The sequence below is a fragment of the Hypomesus transpacificus genome, chromosome 11 (assembly GCF_021917145.1).
Source record: "Hypomesus transpacificus isolate Combined female chromosome 11, fHypTra1, whole genome shotgun sequence".
Lineage (NCBI taxonomy): Eukaryota > Metazoa > Chordata > Actinopteri > Osmeriformes > Osmeridae > Hypomesus > Hypomesus transpacificus.
Window position 1 is genome coordinate 16658643 of NC_061070.1, and position 22991 is coordinate 16681633.

General features: G+C 42.9%; 5 protein-coding genes across 13 annotated transcripts; 3 read left to right on the plus strand and 2 right to left on the minus strand.

Moving 5' to 3' along the window:
- Positions 1–262: 262 nt before the first annotated feature.
- LOC124473369 (MAD2L1 binding protein) lies at positions 263–2585 on the plus strand. The gene is made up of 3 exons (XM_047028704.1): positions 263–649; positions 805–1085; positions 1203–2585. Exons 1-3 carry the CDS (start codon positions 283–285, stop codon positions 1728–1730), a joined length of 1176 nt encoding a protein of 391 aa, XP_046884660.1. The 5' UTR covers positions 263–282; the 3' UTR covers positions 1731–2585.
- An 83-nt stretch (positions 2586–2668) lies between these two features.
- Positions 2669–6700, minus strand: ephx5 (epoxide hydrolase 5). 3 transcript variants are annotated; one of them, XM_047028700.1, is made up of 9 exons: positions 6535–6700; positions 6219–6432; positions 5941–6121; positions 5542–5751; positions 5115–5244; positions 4246–4460; positions 3869–3977; positions 3506–3631; positions 2669–3396 (listed from the first exon to the last, which is right to left on the minus strand). In XM_047028700.1, exons 1-9 carry the CDS (start codon positions 6555–6557, stop codon positions 3195–3197), a joined length of 1410 nt encoding a protein of 469 aa, XP_046884656.1. In that variant the 5' UTR covers positions 6558–6700; the 3' UTR covers positions 2669–3194. The 3 variants fall into 3 exon arrangements, with proteins under 3 accessions (XP_046884656.1, XP_046884659.1, XP_046884657.1); XM_047028703.1 differs by having other exon boundaries at positions 2672–3396; positions 6219–6443; XM_047028701.1 differs by having other exon boundaries at positions 2672–3396; positions 6219–6446.
- Positions 6701–7267: 567 nt separating this feature from the next.
- Positions 7268–8771, plus strand: cst3 (cystatin C (amyloid angiopathy and cerebral hemorrhage)). Its single transcript, XM_047028707.1, has 3 exons — positions 7268–7587; positions 8061–8171; positions 8470–8771. Exons 1-3 carry the CDS (start codon positions 7384–7386, stop codon positions 8545–8547), a joined length of 393 nt encoding a protein of 130 aa, XP_046884663.1. The 5' UTR covers positions 7268–7383; the 3' UTR covers positions 8548–8771.
- Positions 8772–9704: 933 nt separating this feature from the next.
- vrk2 (VRK serine/threonine kinase 2) lies at positions 9705–17776 on the plus strand. Of its 6 annotated transcripts, none has more exons than XM_047028696.1 (14): positions 9705–9773; positions 10457–10629; positions 10910–10965; positions 11339–11408; positions 11812–11899; positions 12219–12327; positions 12730–12822; positions 13106–13238; positions 13463–13583; positions 13698–13756; positions 14381–14568; positions 16175–16324; positions 16516–16644; positions 16914–17776. In XM_047028696.1, exons 2-14 carry the CDS (start codon positions 10503–10505, stop codon positions 17409–17411), a joined length of 1821 nt encoding a protein of 606 aa, XP_046884652.1. In that variant the 5' UTR covers positions 9705–9773; positions 10457–10502; the 3' UTR covers positions 17412–17776. The 6 variants fall into 6 exon arrangements, with proteins under 6 accessions (XP_046884652.1, XP_046884653.1, XP_046884650.1 ...); XM_047028697.1 differs by having other exon boundaries at positions 9717–9991; positions 16522–16644; XM_047028694.1 differs by having other exon boundaries at positions 9721–9991.
- Positions 16800–22950, minus strand: fancl (FA complementation group L). 2 transcript variants are annotated; one of them, XM_047028705.1, is made up of 14 exons: positions 22632–22950; positions 22152–22210; positions 21931–21991; positions 21480–21536; positions 21213–21310; positions 20621–20717; positions 20455–20523; positions 19996–20146; positions 19687–19770; positions 19435–19480; positions 19043–19124; positions 18182–18298; positions 17659–17730; positions 16800–17536 (listed from the first exon to the last, which is right to left on the minus strand). In XM_047028705.1, exons 1-14 carry the CDS (start codon positions 22716–22718, stop codon positions 17501–17503), a joined length of 1116 nt encoding a protein of 371 aa, XP_046884661.1. In that variant the 5' UTR covers positions 22719–22950; the 3' UTR covers positions 16800–17500. The 2 variants fall into 2 exon arrangements, with proteins under 2 accessions (XP_046884661.1, XP_046884662.1); XM_047028706.1 differs by lacking the exon at positions 22152–22210 and having other exon boundaries at positions 22632–22937.
- Between the last annotated feature and the right edge of the window lie 41 nt (positions 22951–22991).

Below are 22991 nucleotides of genomic sequence, written 5' to 3' on the forward strand. Positions count from 1 at the left end.
CCACTAGAGGAGGCTACTGATCTAGCCTATTACAAACACGTAAATCTGGTGAACGCTCCGAGAATCCGGTTGGTAGCGTTAATATACTAATAATACCCATTGTTTACGCGTTAAATAAGTATTAAAACACAATTTCACTCGTTCCTTCATAACAAATTAATACATCGTAATTTTAATATTTGATACATCTAAAATAGCCCAAGGTAGCAGTCACTTCCGACTTTCTGTTTCCCATCATGCAAAGCTACTGGACGAGGGATTTTTAAAAAGTTATTATCAGAAATGGCGGAGGACTCGATAAGGGAAGTGGGCAGTGTAAGTGTATTAAATAGCCGTTCAACAGAGGATGGAGGACATTTACATGGGGAAACTTGTCTTTCGATTTCGCCAAACAAAGAAGGATTTAACTCATCCGATCACTTAAATACAGAATGTAGCCTGCTAGGGGATACAGTGTCAAACGAACCCGCCACGGAATGTCCGGGACAACTCTCAACTCAGCGAATACCGATCGACTATGCCAACGCAGACGTCTCGGAGTCAACAAAAAACTCTTCAGAATCTGAATTTACCACGGCAGACAAGGAAAATTGTATCCCCGCCGTTGTTACTACTTGTGGTCCGGGAGTCACCGGTCCAGTCCATGTCGGTGGGTCATCGACATCTTCATTTAATTTGAAATGGCCCTACAGTAGCTTGATTCGGTACTAGGTATCTAGCTAACCTGCGTGCTTGTCCTAGTTAGCTCGACTAACGTATTTGCACTCAAACGTAATCAGATTGTTTGTATTCTTCACTTTTCAGCCACTGAGGCTCCACATAAAGAAAGTCTCTCCCAAAAGAGCGAAGAGGCCGGCTCTGCCCTTCCTCTGACTCCTGGTCGGCAGATAGAAGATGACGCCGAGGTGGTGCGAAGGGCTCGCGAGGAAGGTCGGGTGAATGTTGTCTTTCCTGGCTCAGTAACTCAAGAAGGCTGCTGCCGTATCATCTGTGAGATCCTCAAGTGCATCCTGTACCAGAGACAGCAACTGCCCATGACCTATGAACAGCTGGTGTATTCTCAGAAGGAGCATCAAGATATGCTGGTGAGTGTGGTAACGTTATTGTCAAACAAACAAAAACATCCTTTAAACGTTTCCTGAATCAATGCATGAAGAAGCAAGCTGTCGTTTGAATGAAAACATCGTCCTTCTCCGTTTCAGAACAAGGAGCTGGTGGGTCGGAGGCCCTCTCTGTCCACAGTCTTGGACTGGAGGAGGTGCCAGCGAACACTTCAGGACCTGGAGGAGGTACTGCAGCAGCTGGAGGTGCTGTTCTCCCTCAGCCTGGTTCCCCGGGTTCTCCTCCTCCTCGGGGGTTCCATCATCCTCCCTAAGGAGCTGTACGAGGTCAACATGGAGGCGGTTCTCCGGGCGTCTGGGGGCCGCAGCCTCAGAGTCTCCACCTGCATGCGTCACATGTTTAGGACTCTGTTCGTGGCGGACGTTCTGTCCGACACCAGACCGATCCACCTCATGAACACCACCATCATGGTTATGGCTCACAGGGACTGCGGCGTTGACTGGTTCCGGCCTAAACTGGAATACCGAGTCCCCACGCGGGTTAAGAGCCAGGTTATTGCCCTGGCTTCAGACCCTGGCTTCTCTGAGGCCTCGCAGAGAGACCTCCAGGCCTGGCAGGATTACGTGTGGTTCCAGGCCCCGGTGGCCATCAAGGGCTTCAGCAAGTGACCTTCCAGAGGAAGGACCAGAGGAAGGACCAGAGGAAGGACCAGAGGAAGGACCAGAGGAAGGACCAGAGGAAGGACCAGACGGCACGAGGTGGTCGGAAAAGTCAAAGGGGGGAAATATGCCTGCTAACCACACGTTTCTCAGGAACCTTTTTGTCGGTGTAGTTTTTTTTTATAGTTCAGGATGGAGGCTGGTGTTCTGTGAACTACCGAATTGTACAGGTTTTTATTGATGGGTCGTCTAGATCTACTTTTAGTTTGAAATGACGTAATGAAAGCACACCTGGTGGCTTTGTACTGTTAAGCAGAATCCAGTTCATCATATTAACGCTCGTGGACACTCAACCTCAGGTTTGACACAAAATAGTTTTTTCTACTTCAAGTGCATATATATTTGTGTATTTTGCAATGTGTGGTCTTCTCCAATCTCAGAATATTTCTCCAAGCAGTGTCTTGTTTTCTGACTGCAGTGTCTCCTGCATGATGTCCTGTAGTTGTATGTTTGGAAGATTGACTTAGTGTGCTGGGTAAGATGTGTGCTTAGACTCATCAAATGTTGTATAATTCTGCTTAGAAGTCTGCTTCAAAACTTTATTGTACAACCTGACAGTTCAGTATTCAATAAAGTAACAAGTGCAAGTCATTCTGCTTCCATAACACCACTACCTACACTATATTAATTGAGGGTTGTTATCAGGTACATTAACATAACCTTTTTCAGTCTAGGTGGTTCAAACTCAAATCAGAGCTCTGTAGTGTTTTCAGTCATTTTTGTCCATCTACATTTACATTTATTCATTTAGCAGACGCTTTTGTCCAAAGCGACTTCCAAGAGAGAGCTTTACAAAGTGCATAGGTCACTGATAATAACAACAAGATAGCCCCACAGCATTACGGGTAGTCAAAAACAAGAAGTACATATTGTGAACAACCAAAAAATAGTGCTAAAGGGAAGAAACCATAAGAGCATGTAGTTAAACAAGTTAAAAATTACACAACATTAATCTCTAAGTGCAGGTGTACCTGTAGGAAAGCAATAAAAATAGGATTAACTAAAATAGAATACAACAGTTTAAATCAGCTACCACTAACCAACAAGAGCAATAGTCTAAGCAAGAGTCATTGTGATCCTTGAGGAAACTAGCGTTGGGTTCAGCAAACCATTCCTAAGTACCATTGTACTCCCTAGGCACTCTTCACTAACAAACTTGACATAAAACAAGATTTCACAGGAAACTGATTATCATTGGACCCTGTGTTGATCTGTCAGTTATCACATCAATATTTTACATTCAATTAATTTACTGGACTTAGACAAAGCAACATACAGATAGTGCATATTCATTCACTTCAGGATCTAAAGCGCATATCAAGGCAAAGTGTTTCGATTTTGTGAGCAGCTTTCCTCTCTCCTTCCTGGGTAGGACGACCACAGAAGTATGAGTATTCGACCATACGAGAGACGTTACATCTTTTCCACTTTCTTAACAAACTGGACCACATCTGCTGCCAGAAGCTGCGGCTCTTCAAAGGCAGCGAAGTGACCGCCCCGAAGCATGTAAGAGTAGAAGTAGATGTTTCTGAACTTGTGACTGGCCCATGAACGAGGACAGTGAAGGAGCTCGTTAGGAAACGCTGCCAGTCCTGTCGGCACGAACACTCCAGTCCTGTGGACAGGAAGGACTAAGTTAACCCTTCTTATACAACCAGACCCTTAACATGGTTCTCCAGAAGTATAGAGTATAGTGACAGTACTGCTCTGGAATCCACTAATACCTGCTATCCAGTCTGTTCTCCATGTTGGTCTTGAGGTTTTCCTTGTAGAAACGCATTGAGGAGACAATGCAGCCTGTGCTCCAGTAGATCATGATGTTGGTTAGGAGGTCATCTAGACTGAATTTCCTAGAATCAGAAAACAGGTTTATTGCCAAACAGGTTTATTGCCAAGCAGGTTTTCATATTCAAGGAATTTCTTTTGGTCTAACGGTGTATATCAATAAACATATAGTGTGAGGACAAACATATAGCTCAAGCAAGAATGAGACTGGGAATACATAACACACATTCAAACAATATAATGTGTCATCCAAATACCTTCACCGTTTTAGGCTACAAAATAGGTTTATGAATCATATCTACCTTTCCAGCCCCCCATCCTCCAAGTCCCTGTTGTTAAAGTCAGTCCAGGTGGAGAATTTCTCCAGAATGTAGGCAGCCAGACCAACTGGAGAGTTGTTCAGACCACAACCTGCACAAACAAATGAACACTGTTTCAGTTCTATAAAGTGGCGTTACTGCCAAGATGTACTTACAGGCAGAGCATCTCAGTATTTAAAATCAGTCCCATTTCAGAAACACCATTCTTTCTTTCTTTTTAAAGATATATTAATGGTATTTTTCATACTTTACTTGACAGATTATAAGTGAAGTGTGACAGGGAAGAGAGAGAGCTCAGCCTAAGGTACGTGCACTTATCAGATGAGCCCCATTGCCACAGAAACAGCACTTTGTACTACCTGCGGTGTCTGGCTTGGTGGCCTGGATGTGCATGTATCCTGTCTCTCTCAGCATCTCATACACGTTCTTCTCCATGAAGGGGAACAGCCTACGAACGTCTTCCTTCGTCAGCCCCACCAGGAAAGGCAGATAGGGTCCAATCAGGAGAGACATCAGAAATCCAAATCCTTTTCGTGGCGCAAGTATCATGTTCAGATGAAGACCTTTCACATTCCTGACAACAACAACAAATTAAAGTTAAGAATTTTTAAGTCGATTACGTTTTTTGTGGTTGCTTAATGTAATCAACATGAAAGATTCAGCTTAGAACAGTTTCATCGGTGATCAGAAGACTATCTGTTATTATTCAACCTCACATTTTCAAGATAGATGTTAGGATTTTGAAGACAAGTATGAATAGAAAAACAAGCACAGGTTAAAAGATAAGTATGCATCTATGACAACACATTTGTGATAGCAGACTTGTTTCTGTTAGCTCTCTGGAACTCTGCACAATAGTCATTGTGTACTTGACAGAAAGCACCATTGTTATGAGATTACTAAGAATTTCACCATAATTTGTTTTGAGGAAGAATGAGTCACACAAAATCATCCTCGTGCAACGTTGCACCAGCAAGCTGCATGATTCTGAATATTTAGCTGGTTCTTAACTTCTTATGGTAGACCAGAAAAATGAAATTGTGAAAGGTTCAAAGTTCAACCTGCGGCGAATGGAGCCATATTCCAATACAACAGCTGATCTGACTTACTGAGGTTTCATCTGGGCCATGTTGACTGATCTGACTTACTGAGGTTTCATCTGGGCCATGTTGACTGATCTGACTCTTACTGAGGTTTCATCTGGGCCATGTTGACTGATCTGACTTACTGAGGTTTCATCTGGGCCATGTTGGCAGTGATAAGTGAGCCCCAGTCACCACCCTGCAGGTAGAACGTTGAGAACCCAAGACGTTCCATCAGCTTGAGGAAGACTGTGGCAGCAGCCAGACTGGTGAACCCTGGAGGACCATCAACCACAGAAGAAGAACCATACGTCAATGTCCGCCGGCGGCAAAGGCCGGAGAACTTTAAGGGCGTAGGTTTCAGGTTACATTCTGAGAGCAGCAAATCTGTGACCCAGTCTGACACACATTTTTTATGAAGAACATATTTAACATCCACATCCGCATCCGCATCCTGTGTATTTATGTGTATTTCATTTTTATGGCTGTCCTACCCACATCTGAAAACAAACCCTACACCCTAGGACAACTTGCAGGGAGAATGTGTGCTGTGCGCTTCACCGTTGCTGTCACCTTGTTTATGGGGAGCCTCAGAGAAGCCATACCCCGGGATGGAAGGGCAGATGACCTCGAACACCAGGTCGTCTTGGGACTCTGTGAGCAGGGGCAGGATCCTGTAGAACTCATAGAAGGAACCAGGCCAGCCGTGGACCAGCATGAGAGGCACCACCTTCTGCCCCTCACGATGGGGCGGACGGACACGAATGAAGTGCACGTCTAAGCCTGAGGGAAAAGGGTTGGTGATGAGACAATCAGGTCTTCAAGAACAGTTTCTTAAGCTACCTGAGGGAGTTACATTTAGTCATTTAGCAGACGCTCTTATCCAGAGCGAGTTGATGCTGACTCTGTGTTGACTATGGGTGTGACAGGAGGAATACTTTATATCATGCGTCATTAGGTGTGTCTGTGTACCATCTATCTTGGTCTTGAAGTGGGGATACTTGTTCAGTACGGTAATCTGCTTTTTCCAGTCAAACTGATTCCTCCAATAGGACACCACCCTCTGGAGATGGGTGGAGTTGAATCCGTACTGGAAGCAGGAATCCTCCAGGGGTTCTGTGTAGCGTGTCTTGTCAATGCGATCATAAAGATCCTAAGTAGGCAATCATAAACCAACTGTTAAATAAGGCGGTTTAACTAATAAAAGATACAAATAATGCAGATTTCAGTGTGGTGAACTTGCTTCTTACCTGAATCTCTTCTTCTGAGGTTTGGACTGTGAAGGGGTAAATGTTCTCCTTCTCAACTTCAGGTCTCACTCCTGCGCCCCACCATTCCTCAAGCATAGGAATGCTTTTGGCCTCCCTCTTTCTGCATAGCAGATAGGTCAACACACCGCCCACAGCAACAGATCCTGCTGCCAAAATCTGCTGGTGCTTGGGCTCCAAACTGGAGAAGGCCTGCCTGCAAAACAACTTCTGACCGTGAACCAAACATTAAAACATGTGGCATTCAATGCCGCTTTAAGTCATGTCTTTTGGATCATATTAATCGCATTTAGCCTACCTCAGATCTTCAATTGCTTGCATTATTTCCCAAATGCGCTTCTGCCTCGATGTAGGTAGCCTACTTTTGTATTACTTCTGAACTGCTGCAAAGTCCAATTTTCGTAATCTGGGCTGGTGTGTGTGTGGACGTGCTTTTCATTTCGGTTCAAGGCAGTGTACGCCACGAAATAAAACAATCATACCCAAAGGATTTGGGTTGCAGTGATTGGTAGAAGATTTTCCAATCCCAAAAGTCAGGGCAGTTTATTTTATCTGACTTGTTACGATAGGTTTCTTACAACGGAGATCGATACATTCATATAAACCTATCAGCTTTACATAAACTACGTGCTTTTACCAACGATATCTTTATAATAAATGTATTCTACTTTAAGGAGTTGATCATAGCTTTTTAGCCCTAATAAATTAACTGGTAGCCTACGATCATATTAACCTAAATCAGCGCCACTACTCGATTTAAAACGGCTGTTGTGGAAGAAAAACGACTGTCACATTTGCGATTTTGGGGAACGGGTTATTGTGGGTTACGTCGTAATCCAAAACAGGCGTACTTGAACATGTTGTTTGGGTTGCAGTGATTGAATGTGCTGTCTCAGCAGACAATAGGTACGTTCGACTTCATGCAGCACCAGCGGCGCCCACAGCCGGCTGCAGCCAGCTGCCTTGAAGCTGAGAATGCCATTGGCTGCTTCAAGTCAGCCGGGCTGCAGGCGGCTACAGGCGACGCCGGCGCTGCGTTAAGTCGAACCCACCTAGTGACGCGCCAGGATTATATAAGAACTTGGTTTGTTTTTGTCGACCGTATTGTTTCGGTGGTATCGAACGAACAACGCCATTATCTGAAATCATGAATTGGACGTTCTTTGTACCTTTGCTTGCGGTGGTTTTCACCGTTGCAAGTGCTGGTATGATGGCTGGAGGTGTCATGGACGCTGACATGAGTGATAAATCTACGCAAGATGCCTTACAATTCGCCGTTGTGCAACACAACAAGAAAACCAACGACATGTACGTCAGCCAGGTTGCTAAGGTCGTCAAAGTTCAGAAACAGGTTGGTAGATTAATTAAATCTTTTAAATGTATTGAAGTCAATACAAATTGTAGGTGTGAAAGTTTCATATAGCCTAAGGTGGTTAGCCTACCGTTACGCTGGATGTCCTGTCTGTGCAACGCCTACTTAACAATCACAACACAAAACATAACTTAAAACTGACAAAGAGGGGAAAGGTTATTATAAACAAGAAAATGACAAATAACCAACGTGTTTAATGCAATCCCAAAGCGACAAACACCAGTGTGATTTCAAATAAACACGGAGGCCTAAAATAATTCCGTCTATTGCTTAACAATGAAGCGTTTAAATCCTTGAAACGACAAGATTGACCGTTTTGGGGCACACGTATATTAATAATGTGTATTGTACTATCACAGAGGAGAAAGCCATTGGCAGATTTATCGTTTTTAAAATGTTTGTTGGCTTAAACCTACACCCTGGTGTGAGATCTGACATGGCTTTGTCCTCAGGTTGTGGCTGGTATTAAGTACATCTTCACCGTGGAAATGGCAAGGACCTCCTGCAGGAAAGGAGGTGCTGAGACCACGTGTACAATTCACGAGGACCCACAAGTGGCCCAGGTAATACCACGTTAGTTTATCTAAAGAAGAAAACACAATGGCAAACAAATTGGCTACTAGATATAACTGAAAAAGAGAACGTAAATGCCCTCCGAGAGGCAATTTTGTTGTACAGCACAAAACAGAGACATGGACACACATCAACACAACAACGAAAAAAAAATAAGAACGAAAAAACAATTATGTAATCATCTGGTGTGTGTTATCTCTTTCCTGTGGTCAGAAACCGTTGTTCTGATTGTAATTCATCCTGTTCACATAATGGCGCTCTCTCTGATCATGTTTGTTCCTTCCACAGCCACACCAGTGCAAATTTGAGGTCTGGAGTCGTCCATGGCTGAGTGACATACGGGTGGTAAAGAATGAATGCCAGTAAAGGTGGCCCTCTTAAAGGACGCTGTTTTTCTTAAAGCAGTATCGTAGTTCCATGCCTACATGCAATGATCATGTTTTCTTTTTTTTCTTTTACTAACGTTACGTTGTTTTAACTGTCAAATTAAAAATCTACCATTAATATTAAAACTAAGGCTTTGGCAATGAATACAAAAAACTCTAGATGCAATAATGTAAACAAACCTTTAATAAATGCATTTGATATTGTTTTGTTATAGACCTCTTATTACTTTACCGACGAACTACAATGGCATTTGGAGTTGCAACCCACTATTCTTGAAGTTTAGATCGTACGTGGTCGCCAGTTAATGGGAAACTACATCATGTAGGCTACATGCAGCTTTCTCCAATAAAGTCTTGCTGCTCCATAAAAGTTGTACACTGACAGTTTTAGTCGACAGTAAACACGTGTTTAAATGTAACTAGGCCAATTTGTGTATTGAGTGAAACATATTCGCGTTTCAGTGTTTTGTCTCTCATCTTACTCACTGAATTCGAGTGCCACTGACGGGATGAACACTGAACGGGTAAAACATATTAAGCTACTGTCGACGATGCCAGTCGACCAATATCCGAGAAGATCATTGCTGCAGTTTGCGGTCAAGGTAACTGCTGCGGCATGGGAAAAGTCTGGGCTGGACGGTCCAACCGCGCCCGCAATCGAGAAGATACCTTCAACTTCCCAGAAACGCACGACAACCCGTGCATTTCAGTCAAGACAATTTGATTGGAAAGTTTATAATAAATAAATAGGTACGACCTCACAAAGTTTTAGCGAATATTGCTGACATCTAGTGGTGAAACCGGGGTTTATTTCATGGTCTGAAACACGTTTGATGAGAAATGAAACAATTCTAATGTATTTGTAACACCACTGAAAAAGATTATTTGAGGAAGTCAAGAAAGTTGGAAAGTAAATGCCCATCCTAACCACAGAGGACGTAAAACAGTTTAGTTCACTATTAGAAAAGGACGTTTTCTGTTAAAGACCGCAGCTTTCAAACTAAAAGCAGATTTTCTAATACATACAAGATGCAAATCTATATTCTGCGTTGATATTCAGTTTTACACTTTCAAAGATTTTGGACCCCAACGAAAAACTACTGGCCTTTTGCTCCCAAACGGTAGGTGGCGGTAATGCACTTCATTAACGTGGATCAGTCAAACCCCAGCTAAAAGATGAAGAAGAAGATTTCTGTCTGACTAACAGTTAAGATATACTCAGAAAAATAATCTGTGTACGCTTGGTTTATGTGAAACTTTACCACTACTGGTATTGTAACTTATCAGTGTATTTTCCCCCCTCAACTTTCGTGGCTTGATTAGTCATAAACCCTAGAGCTATTCGAGTGATATTACATAGAAAGGTAGGCAAGGTTGGTGCTAACTTGCCAAAACAAGTTTAGTTATGGTGACTGATGCTGGTGGTAACTATCACTTTCTTTTTTACCAACTCTACATTTCTTGATAAGCCATGGCCTGTTACTTCGTGCCTCCTCTTTAGTTAGTGTAAATTGGCTTGCGAAATATTCATATTGGTATTCACTCTCGTTTTGAGCTTGAAGTGGGATCTCAAAACGAGAGTGAATACCAACAGAAAATATTGCAGGGGATTTTGGCAAAAAAAAAATTGGGCCGCTACCCACACGGTTAAGTGTGTTGCTCATTCCACGAATGCACGATCCTTACAAGTTGTACCTTGTTGTAAAGGTGACTAATCAGGCTTCCCAACGACATAAAATACAATACAAGTTGGTATTATTGAAGGGGAGGAATAATCGACCGAAATAACGTTTCCAAACTTTTTTGGAGGAGTTTATATGTGCAACAGTGCGTAGAAGTTTATTCGAGTTAATTTCCCTTCCCTACTCGAATCAACTCCTTTCTTCCAGGTGCCGCGATTAATTAACGCTGCAGATAGCAAGGTTGGGTATTTAAATGGCACCAAGAAAACCAAAACTGCCTACTGCTCTACCTGAAAACTTTGAATTGACTGACACGGAAAAGAACAGATGGAAGTTGGGAAAAATCATCGGCCAAGGAGGTTTTGGACTGATTTATCTTGGTAAGAGCAATGCACACACGTAACAAATTCAGCTTGCTAATATTTGTCTCGAGTTGAGCGTTGCATCATCAGCAGTTTACTGAAATACGAATCATATGTCATATATTGATGTAGCCTATATGTTTTTTACATGATTTTTTCGTAGTTTTTAATATCTTGTTCTCCTGCCCCACATCCTCCTTACTCTTACCCTCCAATACATTTCTGGTCCTATTCAGTTAGTTGTCTTTCTCTCAGTCACCCCCCAATCCTGTTTCTTGCTTTCTTTACCCAAACTCAGCCTCGCAAGATTTGGACAAACCTGTGGCACAAGACTCACATTTTGTGATAAAACTGGTGAGTCTGACATGATTAGTTGAAAGGCTACACGTTGAGCAATTGGGGATTTGCATTGTGCTAGACCAATTTGGCCAGACAAATGGCAGAATACTGTCTTATACTGTGAATACTGTCCATCCTCAGGGCCCTAAAATAGCTAGTTAGTGTCACAGTTTCATGTTTGTTCAAATGGAATTATATGACAGACAGCTGTCTCTGCAACTTGAGTTGAACAGGAAGGCATCTTAATGGAACTGTTGGGCAGCACGTAGTGAAGGTTCCTCTGACACAGTTTTCTGTAAATAACCTTATTCAGTGTCCACTTTAACTTCTGGAATGAACTAAAACAAAGTGACCCCTCCCCTGCTGACTGTCCTGGGTGTGTCTGCAGGAGTACCATGAAAACGGCCCCTTGTTCTCCGAGCTCAAGTTCTACCAGAGAGCCGCGAAGCTGGAGAGCAGTGAGTATCCACATCCTGCCAAGCCCAAGCTCTCTCCCATTACATTTACATTAAGTCATTTAGCAGACGCTTTTATCCTGGCTTTAAGTGCATAGGTCAATGATCATAGACAGTAAGAGAGCCCCAAAACATTGCGGTTCCTTGGAGGTGGATGTTGGAAGTCCCCAGGGGTCATCAGTGGGGTTCCGTCATCCGGGAGGACGCTGAGGTTACTCCAAAGTCCCTTCACGAGCACTGTTTTTGTCTTACCTGACTCTATCTCAGGACAAGTCCTGTGCCAGGCCTCCCCTCCAGCTGCCAGCTGCACACAGCCCAGCCACGCCTCCTCCTCTGTGAAAGGGAGAGCCAGAAAAAAAAAATTGTGCGTGCGTATAATCATGACCTTATCCTGTTGCTGTTTCAGTACACAGGTGGAAAACGACAAAGAAGATGGATTTTCTGGGAATTCCAGCATACTGGGGTTCCGGATTGGCAGAACACAATGGAAAGAGGTAACCTCTTGACTGAAAACATAGAAGGATAAACATGTTGAAGTGGTATTGCAGGAGGACTAATTTACACAGAGATGGAGAAATCTGGAAGTGTTCCTGTGTGTCATGTGGTATAACTTGTTTTTCAAGCTAAATAAGGTAAAGGGGTAATGGAATGATGCTTACATATTGTCTGTTTCCATGTATGTGTATCACTGAGAGACACTGAATGTCGTTGTGCAACGACAGTAAAAGATATTGATTGATTGATCCCTTCAAGTATCTGTAAGACAAAGGTTGTTTGGGTCCTAAACCTTCTAGAACTATTGGACCTCCTCAGGTACAGGTTCATGGTTATGGATCGTCTGGGCACCGACCTGCAGAAAGTGTGCGATGGAAACGGAGCCCAGCTGAAGCCGGGTACAGTGCTCCAGCTGGGCTGCACCGTGGTGAGAAGGGCCTCGTTTCTCTGAAGCACACAAATATATGGAGTCCACCCCAACACACACACTTTGTGGAAACTTGATCTTGAAACTATTACCCTACCCCAGCTGAAAAATAGATTTCATCCATGAGTAGAAAAATCTACATTATTATGAATGCCTTTCAAACTTTTCCCTCAGTGTTCTACTTCCCCCTAGTGGTTGACTAATGGAAGTGATCAGTGATGTTGAGAAAATAAGCAAAATGTGAAACCAACATGGAGTGAAGATACAATACACTTTCTAAATAAACAAACAGACATATACAGGGCAGGGAACATGGGTGGATTCTCAGCTGTAATTTCTCCTTCCTTTTCGCTCCTGCGTCGTCCCACTGATCTTTCTGTGTCTCTCTCTCTTCCTCCACAGCTAGATGTTTTGGAGTACATCCATGAGAACGAGTATGTCCACGCAGACGTCAAGGCGTCCAATCTGATGCTGGGATACAGAGACCCCAGCGAGGTTCACATGGGATCTGATGTTTACAGTATTGGAAACTGGTGTTTACACCATGTCAATCTACTCTAAACCCTGCCCTCGAACAGGGTGTGGCCTAATAGCATATCCAAAATCTGAACCCTGTCCTAGAACAGGGCTTGGCCTAATAGCATATCCAAAAGATTTGGTGATTCAGAATATTTCAACTGTAGAAGGGTGATTCTGAACTCAGTTAAGTGTTTTCAGTTATCAAATATGGAATTCACTAAAATGTACTGTATTTTTTAACTACAGATTGTTCTTCTAGGTGTACCTAGCAGACTACGGCCTGTCCTACAGATTCTGCCCTGAGGGCGTACACAAGGACTACAAGCCCAACCCCAAGAAAGGCCACAATGGAACGATCGAGTACACCAGCTTGGACGCTCACAATGGAGCTGGTAAAGTGGGATCTTCAATCAGCAGTTTTTTAAAGTAGAACGTTTGTTAAAAGGATAAAGGGTTTCAGATTAAAACAAATGCTACACACTACAATCGGAAAAACCTCAAAATATTCAGTGACCAAACGACACTGATGACTATCTCAAATCCGCATCTATAACCGTGACCACGTACGAACGTACGTGCACATTTTTGGACCTTTCCTCCTGGTTGTGTTGTTCAGCCCCCTCCAGAAGAGGGGATCTCCAGGTGTTGGCTTTCTGCTTGTTACACTGGCTCTGTGGAACGCTGCCATGGGACTCGGTGCTCAACAATCCCACACAGGTTCATGAGGCCAAGGCCAGGTACTCTTGAGACACACAAGAAATTAAACGACCCTATTTACAGTGGCTCATGTTTACATCCTATTTTCATTCAACTATTGGTACCCCCCCCCCCCCCCACCGCTGCATCTACAGGCTGATGGACAACTTGCCAAACTCGGTGCAGCAACTTCCTCTGGATAGAGCTGTCTCGGGTCAGTGTGAGACTTTATCTGTTGACTCAACCTTAAATTCACTATTTATAGCATATCTTATGAAGTGTGAACAGAAATAATACTATTGTGCAATAATAACACCCCTATTCCTCAACTAGTCTTGTCCATCTCGATTACAGTAGTGCTTAGTACAACCTGCTACAGTACATGATATGGATGTGTTGACTGTGTTCTGTTGACCACATTCATATATAGGGCCATGTCACTCTCATGCGAAAAGTGATCTTGAAAAAACGCTCATAGTTAGGACACACTACTAACTGTCTAAATTATCACTGTTTTCTCTTTTAAAATAACTTTCCATTGACCAAGGAGATGGGTAGTAGACATTTCAAGCAGTGCTGTTGTCTATCTTAAAAGAGAATCTGTACTTTGAGCGGCATGTGTGTGTGTGGTTCTTTCCTGCATCTTAAAAGGTGACGGGGTTGCTGGACTTTAGAGATAAGAACCTGCTGTGTCTGTGTGGGGAGGGGTTATTGTTTGACACACACTTCGTATAGCGTATCACCAAAGTGCCATATGGCTTTTATTAAATCAATCATGCAAACAGACTTTTCAACAATGTTGAAAAGTTTTTTTCTATTGCTCTCTTCGTTCTTACAGACAAGATGGCTGACTTCTTTCTGCACGTTAAGGAGCTGACATATGAGCAGCGTCCAGACTACCAGGCCCTGAGGACACTGCTGTGTGCAGGGGGGCGGAGGGCCGGGGGAGGCCAGGGAGGACTGGACTTGTCTGGCCCTTCAGGAGAGCTGGCTGGGGGCACGACCAGGGGACCAGACAGGAGCAAGGTCAGGGGTTGACATTCATTTTTTGGGCCACTTTTCCGGGCAAGTTAGAATTTTTTTTTTTTTTTTTTACTTGACCAACACCTACTTGTCCAAAACAAAAACATTTGCTAATGCATTATAGAAAGACAAATTGTTGTTGTTGATACTAAGAAGCTGTTTTTGTGTACTTAAAAAAAAAAAAGTTTGTGTACTAAATTTAAAAAAAGAGTACATTATACTTGTACACAATTTTTTTTTTTTTTTTACTTGTCCCGGACAATCGGACAAGCCTTAATGTCGATCACTGAAGGTGAGGACGTAATTTCACTTCTCATTCCCCTGAGAGGTGAGGGGAAACTGACACAGTACTGTGCAAAAGTATTTGGCATCCAAGTTTTTTTCACATTAATATTGTCTTTAGATTATTTCTTCTGTATTTATGCGGCAGTATAAAAGTGTACTGGGTGAGGACAATTTTTTGTTTAATCGTTTTGTTTAACTGTTTCTCAAAGCATTTTTGCTTTACTTTGAAAACTTTGTTATTTGTGCCTTTAGCGCAGTACTGTGGATCTGACTCTGGTTATCAGAGGGCACCACATCTGTAAGAATGGACACATTTGTTAAGAGCACCACAGTATCTACAGCCACGGTCGTGGATGTATTCCTACGTTGACTGGCATCGACGTGGGATTCAAATGGTCTAATTGGACCTAATCTGTCAAAACAATCCCTCGCCCTCTGCACTGCAGCAGCCCACTGCCGTGAAGACAGGCCTCCCATTAAGTTCTCCAGACGACCACAGTGAAAGTGAGGTTAACCTGTCCCTGACCCCCCCCCCCCCCCCCCCCAGTAGGACTCGAAGCCACAGTGCTCAAGAGGGTCTGGAGGGGAACAGAGCGACGATCCAGTCCAACGAAATTCCCCCACTTCAGCCAGCTAACAGTGGCTAACTTAACCCCTCAAACCTGCCCATGCGAAGAACAGCCCAATTTCAGACGATTGAAAACACACTTTTTTTTGGTGCACATACTTCTCGGAGGGGGGGGGGGGGGGGTTCAGAAGTTCAGCAGCCACAATTATACTATTTTGCTTCCTCTCTCTTGATGTTTAGTTTCCTTGTTGAGGTGCTGGGCAGTTTGATCCGTAGTTATAACAGAAGTGTCAACAGAGAGGAGGTTTAGAGAGAGTATATCTCTTGGTGTTAGGATATGCTGCTTTCAGGCACTTCATTCGCTATTCAAAGCCCACATTTATCTAAATTCACTTGTTCAGTTCTGCCATGCTGACATTACCTTGACTATCTTCATTTGAGTCAATGGTCTGAGAATTCCAAAGAGGGTTATTTGCTCTAATAAGCCCTTCCATTTTGCAATGTATCTATATTGTTTATATTGATGTTTCTCAACAGTTAACTGTACTGGGACTGTGGTACGAGTTACAAGCACATACTAAATTGTAGAAGGCATGGATGTGAAGCCCTCTGAAAGGGCTGTACAAATACAATTTGATTTGAAAGCATTTGAGCATTACTGTGATCGGGTTCATTGTACACAAGACCTTGTTTGGGTGAGTTCATGACAATAAATGACTTGACATTATTCAAGTCTGTTTATACTTTAATGCTCAGGGAACAGGCCAAGATCGAGGATCAGCCATAAAAAAGCCAGGAAGAAGGGGGGAACAGGTGGTGGAGGAAGAGGAGGATGACGAGCGTGGACATGGAGAGAAAGCTAGAGCTGGCAACACGAGGGCTCCTCTCACAACCAAACCTGACAAGGTACACAAGTCCCTCTTCCACATTCAACTGCAAAAAAACAAAACAAGTTTCACCTGTTGCCTGTTTATTCGTACATGTATTTTATAACACTTTAGTCTTATGCTTTGCCCACTTTTCCTGTTAACAAAAAACTACTGATACTAGAACCGCTAGAATATGCCTTTGTTTTTGTCTTTCCATTTTGCTCCCAGAAACAGACCCGACCCAGAGGATCCAGATCTAACCCCGCCCCCGAGGAGGATGGTGAGAGACCCAGACCCATTGCAGCGTGCCACCTCAGAGGACCACCCATAGGGCCCAGGGCCCAGCCTGACCTGGGGGTGAGACCGAGGCGCTAGCTCTGGTCCTTACGTAGGAAACAGGTCGCTACTTCAAGTCTATAATTGAAACAGATGTTGGTTCTCATAAAGGGACTTTGTTTGAAGCCAACTGAAGTGCTTTACTTACTCTCAATAATGAATCATTTGAAACAAAATCCTTTTTTCCAAGCCCAAGTTTATTGAAAAGTCTCATAATTAAGAGAATGCATTCAACAACTCTTACTCAATGTAGTAACCATACGGCAACTATAAATTACAATTGTCAACAGAAAAGCAGAACAAAAAACAAAAAACCAGTCCAGGAAAAATCAGCTGAAGACTTTGACCTCACCGTGACCTCAGGACCACAAGTCAACCCCCGGCTGCCTCGCCATGCTCCACTAGCCTCACCTGCCAAGACAACCAGCAGGTGGGACCAGGAAGCCTACTACAGCAGGAGACCCAGCCTGACACAGACTGGTCGCTCTGGTCAAACACACAGGCCCTGGGAGGAGCCTTCGTACGGGGAGGAAGATCCCAGGGGTGACGAGGGTGATGACCAGAGATGGGTGAATCGAAGATACAGCCACACAGACAACAGAGGCTACAAGCAACAGTACAATGATGACGACGGTGACAGCGACCATGGTGACAGAGAGACACAAGCCCTTCAACCGGAGGGTTCCTGGTCCTCCAGGATCTACTGTGCTGCAGGGCTTGTCTTCATCTTGCTTGCCTTTCTACTTGCACTGAGACACAATGATTTGCACTCTATTCTCCTGCACTAACCAGCAGACTGAAGGATTAAAGTGATTCTTTTTTTTATTAGTAGCCAGTCTGCCCACCCCATCTAATCAAGAAGTCAATAGTCTTGTCCTTAGGCTTTCTGTGTGGCCATCTTCACAGTGATAGGCTGCATTACAAACAAATTGAAGAGTTTTTAATTCCATTTTCTGTTACACACACTAATTACTGTATTTGTTTATGGCACAGTTCTATCAATTGGTAATTTAGAGACATGAAATGATGTGATACCTTGCTGCAGTAGGGGCACTCTCCGAACACGATGTGGAAGCTTTGTCGACTGGACGGTAGCCCTCGTAGCCACTACAGGGGATCGAACATGACTTCAGAATAAAAACCCATTCTACAATTTACTCCAATTATTTTCACTTCGGGAGTGTATGTCCTAGGAATGCTAATTTAGATTTTTTTTCTAGCCGATAACCAACGTCCGTTAACCTTAAAAGCAGCTCGATTACGTAAAATAAGATAATCATAAAGTAAATCCAAACCATTTAAACATGATTGGCGGCACGGCTTTAACAACACGGAAGTGTAATAAGTTATTTTGCTGCCAAAAAAACGGAGATTCCCAAAGTAGAAGAAAGTTGCTAGCTCTTGATTTTTCAATAGATACAAAACAATTTCGCTAGGGAAGGTGAAAAGTTATTAAATCTAGCAACAGTCTCTAATGGGAAACACTTTAACCGGTTAACATTCGTATTGTCGGTTATCCGGTTATGAGCATTCCTAGTAGGTGCACTTTAGCCCTCACCTCATACAGACAGGCCTGGTGGAAGGGTTGACCACATCTTGGATCGTTGCACATCTGATCCGGAATGGCCGATTCCAGGCGGTACGAATAACAGATTCCACACTCCATACTGAAGCTCTAAATCACACACACACACAATGCAAGTACGAGTTAGCAAGGCCATACTTGATTTGACTGAATGTTGGTAGAGAAGGAAGGATATTTCCTTCAGCAGATGGTGTCAAGGCCTCTCAGAAGGACATGCATGTTGGCTCCGGTCTACAGCGCTGCTCTAACCCCACTCCTCCTCCGACTGAACTTAGCCTCCTCCGCTCTTTATCAACCAGAGACCCGTGCTTGCTCGCTTTATCACTCATTGAAACTCTGTCGTTATATATCTCTCTCCCCGTCACACAGTTTTACTTACAATGCGAGGCACTAGTTTTTTTGTTTAGTAAAACATTAAAACCAAGATGGCGTGTAAAATACCCACATCTAGTCAAACCAAACTTTTTCACGTTGTTTGGATTGCTAATGATGCTGAGACATTAATCACCGTGGCGACAACGAATAAACACCATGCCCCTTCAACCCCTCCCCTAGAGAGAAATATATATATAAAGAAAAGATAAATGGGTGTGCGATTAAAGCGATCTTGATAGTTGCAAGGATTTTGGCATCTTTGTTATTCTAATGATCTTTTCTGTAAACACCCCAATTAAAGATGATTTAAACCCACCTCTTGCAAACATAAAAAAGGGAAGCATACTTCTCTTCACAAACAACCCCTCTCTCTCCACAAACAACCCCTCTCTCACACATACTGATCACTTGGCAGAGGGAATTGTGAAGGGAGGGAGGGAGGGGGGGGATTCAACTTACAGATTTTTCGTGGGTGGAAGGTGATGGGAATTCTATCTCCAAAACATCCTGCAGATTTTGCAACACACTGAAATCCGGATTCCTGAAAGCAAACCAACAGTTCCTCATTCACACCGATTAAACACATGCAAACGAGCCACCTTGTGTGTCAAATGTGAGGCTGAACGGATGATTTCACAAAAATGATAAACACCTTATTAATTCAATTTTCCTTCCTACGTTTGAAAGGGAATATCATTCTGAAGTGGACACATTACATACAGAATATATTGCTTTGCTTTAGTTACATATTGCTCAGTGTCCATTTTATCATTGTAGTCTAATAATTCTGGAGATGGTGATAATAATTTACACCATTGACTTTAGGATCAACACCAGGGAGATGTATTTACCATAAATGCATGTTGCCATTCAATTGTTTCCGCAGGGGGGTCACCACTGAAGAAGAATCAGACACCAACCAAATTAATAAAGAAATTCAATCAGAACTTTTAGAAACGCTCTAGAATCCCACAGTTTCTTCACCTTTTGTTTTAACATGCGATCACTAATCCCTGAGCATTAGTAAGATAGTCGGCCTCCAGGCAAGTTTGATACATTTCATAACATTAAACACATAGTTAGAAGGAAGTCCTTTCCCCTACCGTGGTCTGCTCCTAGCAGGCAGCAGTCCGGCAGAGTCTTGGGGTGCTTGGGGTCCAGCTCCACCTTGATGGACACGTTGTTCCCTTGAAGAAGCAGACACGACATGGTAAGAGGAAAGCCAGACGTGGCCAACACTGTCCTTGATGGTTTCCGGTGTTGTGAAGGGAAGTAAGTATAAAAAGGGCGATACAGATCTGATTTAAAGGAATCACTGGGGGAGAATGAACAGATTTACATTTGTGTCTTTAGGATTTTTGTGTGTGTGTGTGTGTGTGTGTGTAGGATTGTAGCAGATGTCTGTGTGCTACCAATCGCAATCCGCCTCATTGTGTCCGCTCTACAGGGTTTTTCTGGTTCTAGAACCCAAGTCTTCTCATCAATCTCATCCAGAACCTTCCAGAACTCAGCCAGAGACTCCAGCACCAGCAGGAACTGAGCATGGACATGCCCTAGAGTACTCTGAGAGAAAGAAGCAAAAAAAAAAAAAAAAAGTCAGTTTAATTTGGATTGGGTAACCGACTGGAAATCTAAAGAGGGACATCAAGGGTTCATTTTGGAAGGATAATGGGTGGGGGTTAACTAGTAATCCTAACCCTCGCTGTACTTGAAGTTATACATCTGAATGCCAAGGCCTTATACAGTGAAACAAGGGTTAGATAGAGCAGGTTCCAAACACATTCACACCGAGTATGTCAATGGGAGACTGAAACTTGCTTCAAGGTGAGTATTGTATGTACTGAACCAGTGACTGTGGTTCTGTGGTTCACCTGTGGTGTCCAGGTGATGGTCAGTGGTAAAGGCAGGTCAGCATAGCACTCTGGAGGCTCTGCAGGATGCTGAAAAACAGAAGGCTTTGCTTTACCCCCCAAAAAAGAAAAATACAATGTTATGGATTTTGCACAGTAGCCACTGCATTGCTGCACATTCTCTTACCTTGGGCTTCAGTTTCACTGTGACGTCATGCAGTCGCCCAGACGAGTCCTCCGCTCTAAGTTTTAACGTACAGAACTCCGTGTCGATGGACAACAGCCTAGAGGAACAGAAAGCATGTGTTATGCCATTATTGTCAAGTCACGTGAGTTATTGTCAAGTGTGAGGAGCACCTTATAGCATACAGAGAGCAGTATAGTATACTGAGGACTGTGTTGGTGGGTGGAGAGATACTCAGTTAACTGTGATGTGTAAAGATGAACTTGAAAGACACATTATCTGCGAGAGACTGCTTGCATGGTGCCCACTATCAATACCAAAGCACTGGATGACTGATTTTATGTACAAAAATGACATTTGGGCCTCTACAAAATGATTTTGGGGGGGAATCCGTGACAAAATAATGGGACAGTTTTGTCAGAAATGACAGATGATGCATCTAGTTTCACACCCGATACAAGTTCAGAACACAGTATTTTGGTTATTCTTAAAGTGAAAACTTAAACTCAGTGACCTACTAAGACTGACTGTTTGACATGGTCATGGTAACAGTCTAACAGTGAGGAGTTCCTTTTTATGCAGTGAAACAACATACTTTTCCCAGCCCAGGGCCTCTATCTCTGAGATGAGTTGAGAGTAGTATTGTGGAGGGGGGATAGAGCAATATTCCACATGGTTCTTCAGCGCAACCTCCTAACAACAAAACAGAACGCCAGGACTTGGTCAATGGGTTTCACATTCTCTCAGCACCAAACGTAACAAATCGAATAATTACATCGTCAAACAAGGCTGTTGAAATCTCATCACATGAAATGCATTATGTGTGAATGACATAGCAAGCAGGCTGTTCTGTTGGTCTTACCAAAACGGTCTTCAGTTCCAATATGAAGCTGACTAAATCAGCAGAGCGGTGTAGCCTCTGAAACACCCAGTTTAAGAACAGAATACAACAAACATATGTAAAAATCAATATGCACGGTGTTTCTTTATCTCAAAGAAGCCTTTCAAATTAAACAAAACATGTTTTGATGAATGTGCCTTGTCGCTAGCTTCAATAATTCATTTTTTATTAAGGGTGAAAAAAATAATGCATTTTGCACCCTAGGGGGAATTATGAATCTAATCACAGTGACCCACCAGGGTCCTTACAACCAAATATGTGGATTTCCAAGTCAATGTTAACCAAGCAGTGCGATGTGGTGGTTTTCCAAGCTGTAATTAAGCAAGACATTGACTAATGCATATCTAACTAAGTTGGCTAATCACAGTCCGTTTTCTAGTAGATATGAAATGCTTTGTTGTTGTAGACTTGCCTGCTTTACGATGTGTCGATATCCATGTAGAAGCCGTTTCAACTGCCAGCAGCAGTGAAGTCTGCAATACAGAAGTATAATTCTGATTAACTTGTAACGTTCACAAAAAGGTAGTCAATGAGCAAGTCTGTCAGACAGATCAAATCGATTCTACATCTCCACTGACACGTGATTGTCAAGTCTTTCTCAAATTGTTTTTTAATAAGAAAAGTGAACCGTACTTGGCATATTTAAGTTGATGATTTGATGGAAGAAGTATTCGTATTCTAAAGTCTCTTCCCTGAAACGAGAAAGGAAGTTTGTTAGCTAATTTAAATGGACAGTTCACGTGTGGTCATTAGGACAAAATAATCTCAGAAGTTGACATAGCAATCCGACACATCTAGAATAGCTAGCAAATTGTACCAGCTGGTTTAGCAATAAAGGTAAGCTAGCTATGTTGAGTAGTCTAGCAAGCTAATAGCTAGTAACAGCAAAGAGAAGCACGGTAACATCAGACAGTCAGTTATGCTAACTAGCACTAGCTACCAAACTACAGACAACTTTAGCCTGTTTCGACAACTAACCTAGTTAGACAATCTTCGAACACTGCAGCTAATTAGCCAGCCACGTAGCTACATACAGTATCGTTTACATCGTTTTTCTCAAATGCTGTATCAGAGCCATGTTGTAGCCATCTGCATAGTTTCCTTGCTAGGTACCTGCACAGTGACAAATCCATCATATGCCGTCTTGTCCTTGTTGAAAGGCAACAACAACGGGCTGTCTTTCACAAGAAGACTTTCCATTTTGGTCCAAACAAGGTTCCAGTTCTGTGTTTTTAATCGTAATCTATGAACATATGTAAGACATTCAATTTAACCTAGCTCAGTTGAGCACTTCAGTTAAACTACTAGACTAGCTAGTGTTTGAGCAAGCGTGCTAGGTTAAGACAGAAGTTATTTAGCGTAGACTAGCTAACTAGATTAGCTCTACTAGCTAGGACTCTTCACTATGGTAGTCCTCATCAAGTAGCCTATTCATCAATGATGCAAACTTGTTTCTTTTTTTTTCAAAACGTT